This window comes from Ascidiella aspersa, chromosome 6, assembly GCF_963924565.1.
Source record: "Ascidiella aspersa chromosome 6, kaAscAspe10.2, whole genome shotgun sequence".
NCBI lineage: Eukaryota > Metazoa > Chordata > Ascidiacea > Phlebobranchia > Ascidiidae > Ascidiella > Ascidiella aspersa.
The window spans coordinates 21,593,157-21,605,187 of record NC_139452.1 but is presented as its reverse complement, the minus strand read 5'-3'; the positions used below and the strand labels follow the sequence as shown (position 1 = coordinate 21,605,187).

The following is a 12,031-nucleotide window of genomic DNA, read 5'->3' as shown; positions in this document are numbered from 1 at the left end:
AATAAAATAGATAAAACGACGCTAAACATTTAAGGTAAAAAATGCCCCACTGACGTCATATCAAACAGTCAGGGCTGGAAAATAGTTCCCCCTTTGTTTGTTAGAGTTATTATAAGCAATGTATTTTCATAGTTTAGTCGTTTCATGCTGACTTTCATGGTAATTTATTTCTTATTTGGCTGAATAGTTGTCTGCACTTTTCTGAAACATTGTTAACAGCAAAAACATTGTGTGCTTGCGTTGGAAAAGTACCGTAATTACGTGCCCAGTAAAACCACCGTGCACTTCCATTAAACCGATAGAACGTGAAAGCAAGTGCCGCGTGTTATTCAGCAATTGTGATACACTTTGGATATTTAGAATACAGTATTACAAACAAACTGAAGTACTAACCAATAAATAGTAGCCTATACTATGAGACAAGTGATAGTTTTTCAGTTTTGAACGCAATTTCATTTTAACAGGGAAGTAAAGCAAGTAAAAAAGAAGACTGCTGAGGAACGGGAAAAGGAAGTTCTTGAAGTGCTCAAAACAGCTGAAGCCAAAGACTATGAGCGAATCTGCATGGAATACGGGTTTTACGATTTCCGGTAAACGAATTCGTTTAAAACTCAATTAACCTGTAACGCCTCGTATCATTGGTTGAAGCATAAAGTCACACTTGAATAATCTGAAATAATTTTAATGATTATCTCAAAACTCTCCAGTCGACAGGTAAACTTACACTTCAAGCTTGAATTGTCGGTACAAAGTATACCCACTAAAATTATCTGACTTGGGTCCGAATATTTCAATATGTTCTGTTTTATCCATTTTAACACCAAACATTCCGCTTGTAATATTGTCAAGTATTTTTACTACACTTCGCGTAAACGGTATTGTTGTCTATTATGAAGAAGTAAGATTAAGAGAAATGGGGAAGCATTCAGCCTGGCACCCGCGCGCCAAAGAAACTATGTCGATCGATTTAAATTAAGGTGTAATAAAGCAAGACATAGATGTAAAGAAACATACGACCGATGAAACCTGCACGTGTTAATTATTGTTTTTCAGCTTAATTCTGCACAAACTGCAAGTGTTGAAAAAGGTCGACGTACCAGAAGTGGAATTTGAGGCAGCCAAGGTTCTTAAGGCCCTGCGTCACGTGACCATAAATGATGAGGGAACCGCCGTTTTCGAAATGCACATGGAAAACATCAGCCCCAACCGTCAGATGATGTGAGATATTGATACGGTGGTTCTCAACATTTTTTGGCTTGCGGCACCCTACAGAAATTATAAATAGTTCGCGGCACCCTGACTCGTATTTTTGCTGAGTGGTTAATTATGACGTTACAATAAACGAGATTGAAACAGAAAATTAACTGTGCAACAATAAGGTTGAAAAAAGCTTTTTAATTTTTGAGCCTTTTATCGTACACAAAAATGTATCAAGAAGCTCACCAATAGAGCAAAAAAGGAATCCTAAAGAACTTGAAAATTTCTCGGCACCCTTGAGCGTTAAAAATGACACCCTAGAGTACCGAGGCACCTCATTTGAGAACCACTGGTCTAATGATTAACCAAACATATTACAGGTGGTACAAGGATGGCGAGATTGTTCAGATTCCGGGTCCAGAAAAGAGGCATGAGCTGCGTAGAATCGGCAACGTGTTCCAACTGATTATTAGGAACGCTACAGCCGAAGACGCCGGGACCTACACTCTGGACATTGGCGGAGAAAAATTTGACGCTATACTTACCATCAAAGGTAAAGAATTAGTTTTTTAGTATCATACTCTTTATTTGGCAACAAATATCCTTATTTTCTTTATTTAAAAATGTTGCTGGTTTTAAAGAAGGATAACTTTGAATCTAAATGATTAATTGTAGTTTATTTAGTGTTATTCCATTTATTAATATATTCCATCCAACAATTATAATTTACTTTATATATAAGACAGCAAAAATCAAACGTCTAATACTAAATAAATAAAGTTTTCGCATTTACAGAATACACTGCAGCGTCTTTTGTTGTTCCATCCAAGATGCGTTCGATTTTTTTTTCTTTTCAAAAAGCGAAAGCCGAGCCATCTTAATTCCGTGTTAACCTGCTAATATTTTAAGTTACACTTGTCCGCGTGTTTCACAGAGCAACCTCTGAGCTTCACTACTAAGCTGAGATCGCAGACGACCCGAGTGAAGGGCAGGTGTGTGTTCGAGTGCGTTGTCTCTCGTCGAGGCCAGAAGATCGTCTGGATGAAGAACAAGGAGGTGATAACCCTTCGAGGCACCACGGGTCGCCTCCAGGAGGTTACTGAGGGAAAAAGCCACAAGTAAGCGAACCAAATTAGCACAGATTTATAGAGTGGTCGACTTTTATCAATTAGCAGCAAAATACAACCTTAACGGTCAGTAAGGTGTTTAAAAAACAAGAGTAGCTATATTTGGTTCTATGGTTTGTAAAATAGTTTATCTTTGTCGTGAGCCGTTTTCTTGCGTTAAAAAGGGTACTCTCGCTGCCATTTTACAAACTACAGTTAGATCTCGTTTATTGAAAAATCTTCCTTTAAACTAAAAGACGTACTGTATGATTAGATAAGTCCGGTAATATTCGTTAAAAGCCGATATCCGATGCCCAGTTATATTAAAGGTACTTGTCCGAATGTGGTAGCGAATTCGTTGCGAATGCGATGCCCAATTTGTTTGTGTATTGCAGCAATCCAACGCAGGGTTTTCTACTTTTTTATCGGTAAATTACGGTAAAATCCGCCCAAAGAAATCGGAAATATTGTCCATTAGTGAAAAGTGTATATCGCGTAAACGTATTGGAATGAAATACCAAAGTATCGGGACACTTTCATCTATAATATTTAGGAACAATACACGAAAAACTATCAAAATACCTGTTGGAAACTAACACTTTTTCTCAAAATTTGTATCTTTCTACAGACTCATCATATCAGACTTGGAGATGAAGGATTCTGGAACTTACACAGCGAAACTCGGTGACCTGGAGACCAGCGCTGACCTAGAAGTAACAGGTGACCTCAATAGAAAAATAAACCTTCCGTTTTAAACTACATAAAGTATCCGCTGCGCAACACTAGCGTAAACACAATGATATATATTGTATAAACCACGCAGGGCTTAACGTATCCGCTGTGCTAGTGGGAGCTGTGAAAAGCTAATCCTAATAAAACGGATTTGACTAAACTAAAAGGATCTATATTTTTGAGGTGAGTTGTACGTAAATGCTAAAAGCATAGGACCATAACCACAGCAAACACACCATAACCTCGTTTAGTTCGAACTTGCCATTTGTCATTACCTAATCCTTGCATCTATACTTTCACAGCTGCCGTAAACGAGACCGCTACATTAAAAGATCTTCACGCTACTGTGTAATAGTCAATCTGACGTCATTGTCATTAGTTTTGACGTCATTATAAAGCCGCGTGATAAAAGTGACGCACATACGACAAAAACATTACTGCACAAAGGCCAGGGCGGGAGTTGGGGATTATAGATAGTTTCTGTCATACCCTACGTAAATTGATATTGATCGGGCGTATTTATCAACATTTTGTTGTTTAACAATAATGTAAAAATATAGGTTTAAACCTAGTTTTTCGATATTTTAGTCGCATAGCAAAAATATACAATGTTTAATTGGTCCACCCGTAACAATTACCAGGTTAGCTTCAATAATAGTTATACTATTATAATTAAAGTTCTCCGCTTGTATAGGCTGAACACAGTGATTGTCATTCACAAAATAAACACAATTTGGATTAGATAATCAAAGTATTCATTCGAATAGCAAAATCTGCCTGAATCCGAATAGTGAAAACAAACGATTCTGGTTGCACATCAATTGTAAAGATTAAACTGAGTACAAAACTTGGTAAACCGAAAATCAGTTTGTTTGTATGTTATAAAAAGATAAATATATTTCGCTATAAAGCATCATCAGTAACATAACACAACATAAGTCAAGTAGTACGCTAATAAAAACCTAAACCAACTGTTCTAGGCAAGTGGTGCGCTACGCAAGCCGCAACTGCTGCAACTAAATGACGATGCAATCAGTAAAGTGACGTAATCTGGTAAGACCGATAAAAGCGCGCCATGTGGTGGAAAATAACAAAGAGGATTTAGATAGATAGATGATTGTTTCTGTGTATTGTCAGCTGCACCGATCCGCTTCCGCCAACGTCTTACTGACACTGAGGTAAAAGAACAGAGCTCTGCAACTTTCGAATGCTCTGTCAGCAGCAAGGATGTTACTCCTGTGTGGACTGTCAACGGCGAAGTGGTTCAATCCAACACAAGGTTATATTGCGCTCCAAATTGTATCTCTGTTCTAGCGTCTTTGAATGACTTTTTACCACGTATGATAAGTGTGAAATAGCGATTACTGTTTTGTCAGATCTACTGGATTTTCTAAGCACACCGCGGTTTAAGCCTTTTATAACTCCGGGATAGGATATGATTTTATTTGGAACATAAAAAATTAAAAATTTACGAAATCAAAATGTTTGGCAGTATTTGACATTCTCAAGAGACAGCGAAAGACCGTAAGGGCGTAAAGTTCATCGAGTCAGCTGTCTTCTGGCTTAGATTCACTTCAAGAAAACTGTAAAATTAAAATGCTAAATTCAAATTACATACATTTAATTATACATTATATTATATTATATACTATAAATTTTTGGGAAATGGTAAAATTTGAAAGCATCTGACTTTTGACCTAACCACGCGCACCATAGAGCACAAACTAAACTGTGAAAACACAAGTCGAAAAGTCAGACTGCCGGTTGACGAACGTGTAGTATTGCATGATGCGAAACGAACCGTGCGCGTGGCTTGCGCGCGACATTAACTGGGTGCCGGGTCCCGGGGGAGCACAATTGGGTTCGCATTATGAATTCAAAGTGACTTGCAGCGCCCGTGGGTTCTTGCACGCAAGCAGCACATTAGTTGGCGCCTAGTCTGCAGCTGTGAGCTCTATTTTTGGGTTCTGCAGCGCTCTGCCTCAGCGGCAACCAGCGGCTATGATATGTGTATATACACTGAGTCAGTTGACTTGGTCTATTTAAATGCAATCAGTTTTCGTTTTTACGACATTATTTTGAGTCATGTTCTCTCTAATATTTTTTTAGATTGATAACATGTTGTGGTGAGAAGAGTTATTTTTTGTCTAATTTAAGAGAGTCCTTGATTCATTACATTCTCTGTGAATTCCGCTTTGCAGAAAATTTTCCTAAACTGCAATATTCGAGTTTTATTCACATATCTTCCTCGATTTTTTTATTTTCAAATATTTATTCACACTTTGCTGGTTTTCCTTGTCTTTTTCTCTTAGTAGTAATAGTTATGTCACTTCTCAAATGGTCTAGTGCTAGCTCAATCTGGGTAGAAGGGATCCATAAATTCCACAACAAATAATTGAGACAAAATACTTTTGCAAACGTCAAGCTAAAGTCAAATATTTAAAAATACCTATGAATAACCTACCAGCACCCAGGGGCGCCCGCAGAAATTTTCCAGGGGGGGAAATCAGGGGCGTAGCCAGAAAATCACAAAGGGGGTCCTGAATTTTTAACTTAAGGAATTCCTCTATTTTTCGTCTGACGTTAATGATCAATGACGTCATAAAACAGTGACAGTATGACGTCATAGAATGGTGATTGCAAGCCGTGATAAAAACAACTAATCAGAAACAGCCAAATACGTCCAGCAAAAGCGAACACGTCCGTCATAGACAATCCTGTCAGGCGCCAGCTGCGAAACCACGGTGTGCAATCGTTAACTTCAGGCAAAAAAAAACAACCAAGACCGTGAAATATGTGGGATTAATTGTGGTAGAATTACACATAATTCGACTATCAGCAGCGCAGTTTTCAAGTTCCGTGAACGGAACTAGCGCTAAATTACCAGCGCGTCTTTCACCACCTGCAATACTAAACGGAAAACGTTTTTCCCGGGTGTTATTATGCCACGATTAGCGCAACATCTGCGCCGAGCTGCATGCCAAGTCAGCTAAATTACAAGCTGCTGTTGAGGGGAAATAAATTGTGTCCATTGCACACTTAGCACGTGGTCTTAGACTCTAAGACTTAGAGCATGCTAAAAGAGCATAATTTTGCGTTAACCATCATTACCTAATAATGGAGACTTTGAAACGCACACGACAGTCACCATTATACCTCCTTTTAAGAATCTGCTTCAGTAAAACAAATGTCGATGTTACACCAACATCGGATATTAGCGCAGAGACCGAACAGCGAGAAACATACTGCGTATAACTCGACGTTTTTTAGCGAGAAAAAAAGAAAGAAGGTTTGACTTAGCGTTGTCAATTGTCGAATACACACTTGCTAATCAGTCAACCTAAAAAAATAACGAAAGGGAAAAACTATCCAGTGTTTACGGTCGACCAAACAAAAGACGAAAAACGGCGTTTTGCGCTCGATTTTGATTTCGCATTAGATTTAAGACGCGTAACCCAATTACTTAAAAAGCACGCCGCTTCGAACAGTTTGTTAAATCATGACAAAAACGAACAAAAAACGATAAAATCACTTCCAAAAAGGGGTTAAAAACTCCCACCCCCCTAGATACGCCACTGGGGGCAATGGATAATATAATGTATAATATTTTTAACATCATAAGTAATACATATTACACTTATAAATAATACTAATAATCGCATTTTGAAATTCCAGGGGGGGCAAGTGGCCCCCCTTGCCCCCCCGTGCGGACGCCCATGCCAGCACCTAAACAATAAAGAAAGGCAAACACTGAATAAGGAAATGCACTTTTTTACGGTTAACCTAATTTTGTTAACTTCTGTTGGAATTGGTTAAAATTGTACGAGGATTAAAAATACTTCCAACTTCAGGTTTCTTATCAAAGGCGGCGATATCCACTCTCTCACGTTTAGAAAGGTCATGCTCTCTGATCACAAAGTCACTGTAAAAGTTAGCTTTGGAGACACGACTTCCCACGCTGAGCTTCAAGTGAACGGTCAGTCATCTTCCTTTTTGTTTACTCAATATTTCTCGTTTTCTTCAACGGAAACAAAAATTTTAGACTCTGTTTTCTTTGACTGGTATTTGGTCAGACAAAACATTGGTTAAGCATAACTTGCTGAGGACTCTTTGCACTCTTATAAAACAGCAAATAAACAAATGAAGTCCCTATAATTCGGGCTCATATATTCATTATATATTATTCTTTTTATAAATTTACTATGTTGATATTAAAATCCAAGTAACTTACCTATCAACACGTCGTAGCTGATATTCGATATACCGAACATGTAGGGGTACTATAGAACCAACAAGTTGTTTGGTAAAGCTATTGAAACTTATTTTTTTAATAAACGAAACTTTTATATTAGATAGTTTTTAACTAGACCTTCACGTAAACCGCATGCGATAGACGTTTGCGATGTTTTACCTAAATAAACATCGACCCTAATATGATCAACTTTGCTGTACCTGTGCCATACGCAATCGAACATAACAATGAACTTTTGCAGCAAAACCAATCAAGGTGATCAGCAAGTTAAAAGACGCAAAATGTAGAGCTGGAAAAGAGGCCCAGTTTTCTTGCGAAATCGACGACGTCAACACTGATGCACAAGTCCAATGGTTTAAAGACGACCAACCAATTGAAGTAGGTTATTTTATAACGTTCGCCGTTCAACATTTTCAACTAATTAGCATTTCTACAGATTAACGCTATTAATAAAACGTTATCCCAAACTTTTGTCTCAACTTAATTGTTTCCTAAACTTTAATAGTATTAATCTCGCAAAGGATTCGAAAAAGTTTGAAATGACGAGACGCCGTGGGAAGTACACTCTCAAGGTCAAAGGAGTTACGTCCAAGGACGAGGGCATCTACCAATTCCGCGTTAGAGGAGTACGATCCGAGGCGCATCTAGTTTGCGCAGGTATGGTTCACAAACACATCGCCCAGGGGTGGGCAAATGTATTCAATGGAAGAGCCATTTGCAGAAAATATAAGTACCAAAGAGCCACAAAAATATTTCAATACAAAAACGCAAAATAGTGCAAGTTCAGCAATAATAACAAAATTGTAATATAACAAAACGGTAATAACAAAACAAAAAATTGGCTAGAAGAGCCACAAGAAACATGCCGTAGAGCCGCAGTTTGCCCACCCCTGACATAGCTTATAAATTTAGGCTTGTATGCCGTAAACCAGAGGTCGGAACCTTTTTAGCTAAGGGAGCCATAAAAACTAAATATTCTTGGTTGTATTTCCATAAGAGTCATATAATACTTTTTTAACATCTAGCAAAAAATAGTAAATTGAGCAGGACCGCTGATAAAGGCAGAACACGGACAGAAAATTTCGATTATGAAATTCCGTTCTAAGAATAGGTGCTTTTGGATATTAAGAGACTCCTTCAAACGGGAGGAGTCTCTCTCCAAAAACAAATAAGATTCGCGCAAAGTGCCGAAAATTTGCTACGATGTGTAATGGAAAAGATAATATAAAGTTAAGAAAGCGGCCGTGGCCGCGTGCAGTTTTATTTGAGATCTTGCTAAGAAATGTTAGCTTAGATTTTCCGGCAAGCAAGATTCTTACGTCAAAAGAGCCATATGGCGTCACAAAAAGAGCCACATATTTCGCGGGCCATAGGATCCCGACACCTTCCGTAAACATAAATCCAAGTCAATTACATTAAATAAGGGCGATCATACTGATTAAGGTTTATGTGTATATCTGATATTATACCAATGCTATTCGAAAACTAAATTAAGGTAACTGTTACATCAAATAGGCTTTGCGGCAATTTCAACAGACAAGTTTCTGCACATGTTGTAAAATCTATATAATAAGTTGGTTTTACTCTACAGTGTACTGCGTTTAAAACAAATGAGCCATCAAATGCATATAGGCGTATTCTGCGGTATTGTTTTGCTGAAGTAGCCTATAGTACTGACCAACTATTGCTGAATATTTGTCATGTTATTTACCTATTGCGGACTTATGAACTACTGTAGATCAGTCGGTAAAGCGACGGTCCCGGTATGGTCAAGGTGGTGAAGTCGAATTTTAACGCTTTTATAGACGCGATTGCTTGCAATACTATTAACTAAATAAGACTGATTAAGTGAACTCAACTGATTAAGTTAACTGATTTCGCAAATATCCTTTGTGACTACATTCGGTATTTAGCGGTTATAACAATAAACTTTTTTACCTCTACCACATTTTAAGATCCTCCAATGATTGATCCTGCCTTACTGGAAAAGCTTCGCAAGAATCCCCTAAAGTTTAAAGCTGGAACCAAAGCCAAGATCGTGATTCCCTTCAGTGGAAAAGCCGCAACATCGTAAGACCACGTTTTCTAAAAAAGGTCTAAAGTCGCATAATTGCTCATCTGTTGCGGTTCATTATTCTATTGCGGTAACTTAATAAATAACTCATTTAAGTCAGGAGTTTTAAGGTTCGGAAAACCTACAACATTTGAATGATCTATATTAAAGGCACTCTTTTTTGTTGCATACCGGGTAATGTATTACTTTTGAACTCAGGAATGCTTTGGCAAAACTACTTTAACATTAAATTAGCAACAGTAACTAATACCTTGGTGTTGAGTGTATTAAAATGGTTAAATAATCTTTAAAATATAAATCCAAGTATTTACAGGCGCATTCAACATTTGTTTTTTTCAACGCATGCTTATTTTAAAAAGGGTTGCTTGGACGAACGGCCGAGTTACATTGGTCGAGCGCGGTCGATTCCACATGGAGAATGACGAGAAAAGTGTGACCTTGTTCGTGGATCAGTGCAGAGTCAAGGACTCTGGGGAGTATGAAGTCACAATCGCGAACGAGAGCGGCGACGTTACCGTTGCGGTGCCCGTAAAGATTGTCGGTAAGTTTCCGATTTCTGTTCTTTCAGGTAACCTTAAAAACATCTTACTTTGTATAGCATTGCCGTGTTAAGGGTGTGAATTACTTGAATAAAGTCTGTTGTTGAGTTTGCTACAGCGAATTGTTGGCCTTACCTTAATTGTTTAGCCTACAAAATATATTAATAAAAAATTGTGCTTTCCTCTTGGTAAACTGCAGTTGTGCGGATGTGTCGTTTTCCAAGAACGATATGCATCCAGGAATCCCAAGCCGATTACTCTATGAGATTAGCAAATTAGTTTTGACTATAAGTGTGCTATACGTCGTATGAGAACGATTCTGATTTGCAAAGAATGGTATACGTGAAGATGGTTTATTTTAAACAAACCATAATACATTTCGTGACATATTCATTGCTGAGCAAATTAATTTTTCGCACCTGGTAAATCTTTTTATAAAAGTGAGAATTATTTTATGTCTACCTTTTTTCGGTTAAGCTAAGGCATTTTAACTTTGATAGTCCAGTTTTGAATACTTTTAACAAGGTTGCTAAAATTCAGATAAACCGCCACCGCCATCTGGTGAGATCGCCTTTTCGGAGATCAAAGCCGATTCCGTTGAGATGTCATGGAATCCTCCGATTGACGAGAACGCCAATCTGGAAGATTACGTTATAGAAGTTAAAGGTGAATATATATTACGGCTATAACACGATACATCACAAAACGTGAAAATATGATAGAAAATCCTTATTGGTTTAACGACATTAACCCATTTAAAAATACTCGATAAGTGGTAAATAATTTTGTCAATTGTTTTCAAAGTTCGTACTTGTCAGTGTTGAAAAAAAGCCATTTTGAAATGACTTTCGTTCCAGTCAAGTTGTGACATAACTTAAGTCCAGGCCAAGTCTTTTTGAAAACCAACAGTCCCTGTCCAAGTCATCAGGTCGTTTTACGTGCAACGCAACAATTGTGATAAATATCTCAATTTTATAAAAAAAATGTTAAATAAAACACGATTATTTCAAACTTTTTCATTTGGCACAATGACTTAAGTTCAAGTCAAGTGCTTTGTCCGGAAGACTTGAGTTAAGTTAAATCATTTTTTCAAAACGACTTACGTCAAGTCATTTTAAAACAGTGACTTAAGTCATTACAACACTGGTATTTGTTTTATTATATTACCGAATTGTGTCTAAATTGTTTTGAATTTTCAAAATGCATTTTTGTAAATGAAATGTTTAAAGGGACTTTAAGTCGCAAAGCAACTGTCAGCAAAAATTAATATATTTTGCTCATTTATTGCAGCCACTCTCCAAAAGGTTTGAATGTCTTGAAACCTGAAGTCAATCATCCCTTAAAAATACGTGTTGTAGTAGGAGATTACGGCCACTTAAAAAATATGTACTTCATTATATTCTTTACAAAATTTTACTTTGGGTCAGCTTTTGTCTTCACAAAAAAACTTTTTTATTGCCTAATTTTTTCATAATTTACCGATGGCGAATCACAGTGAACTGGTTTAAAAGTAAGTACCAGTTTCGTTAAGTTTAACCAATACTGTTGTGGCAGATAAGTCCGGAAAATGGAAAAAGCTGGCCAATGTTCCCAAGGACCAGACTTCTTACACCGCAAAGGGTCTGAAAGAAGGGCAATCGTACCAATTCAGGGTGAAGTCGTCTAACGAAGAAGGTGAAAGCGAGGCCCTGGAGTCGGCACCGATAACGCCAGCCGCCCCCGATGAGCCCCCTTACATCGACCCAAAGGTGAGTGTTTTATTAAAGGACGCCGAAATTATGGCATTATCAGTCTCTAGAAAAAGCAACAACAAAACAATGCAAACACGTAAACTGGTTGGTAGCAATCAAAAGTAAAACTAAAAATTCCTGTCTTAGTCAAATCAGTCATTAATAAGTTCTATAGTTAAAAGAGAAATATGAAAGAACAAATGTAATGTTAATTTTTACTTTTAATTGCTACCAACCAGTTACGTGTTTGCATTGTTTTGTTGTTGTTTTTTCTGGAAACTAATGATTCAATATTTTGTGGCGAAATATATTCTCTTTCAAAAACTAGAAATTAACAATGACTGACTTTGACTAAAGCAGGAAAGCCTAAAGTATATTTAATCGTCAATAAAGTTATTTTC

The 12,031-nt window shown here is 37.4% G+C and overlaps 1 protein-coding gene across 1 annotated transcript in view; it reads left to right on the top strand.

Moving 5' to 3' along the window:
• Nucleotides 1-12,031, top strand: part of LOC146140753 (myosin-binding protein C, slow-type-like) — a 28,429-nt gene that overhangs the window by 2,292 nt on the left and 14,106 nt on the right. Inside the window, exons 4-16 of the mRNA XM_083391429.1 lie at nucleotides 465-590; nucleotides 1,054-1,218; nucleotides 1,578-1,750; nucleotides 2,132-2,315; nucleotides 2,932-3,023; nucleotides 4,173-4,314; nucleotides 6,887-7,011; nucleotides 7,529-7,665; nucleotides 7,809-7,944; nucleotides 9,243-9,357; nucleotides 9,721-9,902; nucleotides 10,441-10,566; nucleotides 11,455-11,648. Of these exons, the coding sequence (XP_083247555.1) occupies nucleotides 465-590; nucleotides 1,054-1,218; nucleotides 1,578-1,750; nucleotides 2,132-2,315; nucleotides 2,932-3,023; nucleotides 4,173-4,314; nucleotides 6,887-7,011; nucleotides 7,529-7,665; nucleotides 7,809-7,944; nucleotides 9,243-9,357; nucleotides 9,721-9,902; nucleotides 10,441-10,566; nucleotides 11,455-11,648 (1,897 nt within the window). The remainder of the gene's footprint in view (nucleotides 1-464; nucleotides 591-1,053; nucleotides 1,219-1,577; nucleotides 1,751-2,131; nucleotides 2,316-2,931; nucleotides 3,024-4,172; nucleotides 4,315-6,886; nucleotides 7,012-7,528; nucleotides 7,666-7,808; nucleotides 7,945-9,242; nucleotides 9,358-9,720; nucleotides 9,903-10,440; nucleotides 10,567-11,454; nucleotides 11,649-12,031) is intronic.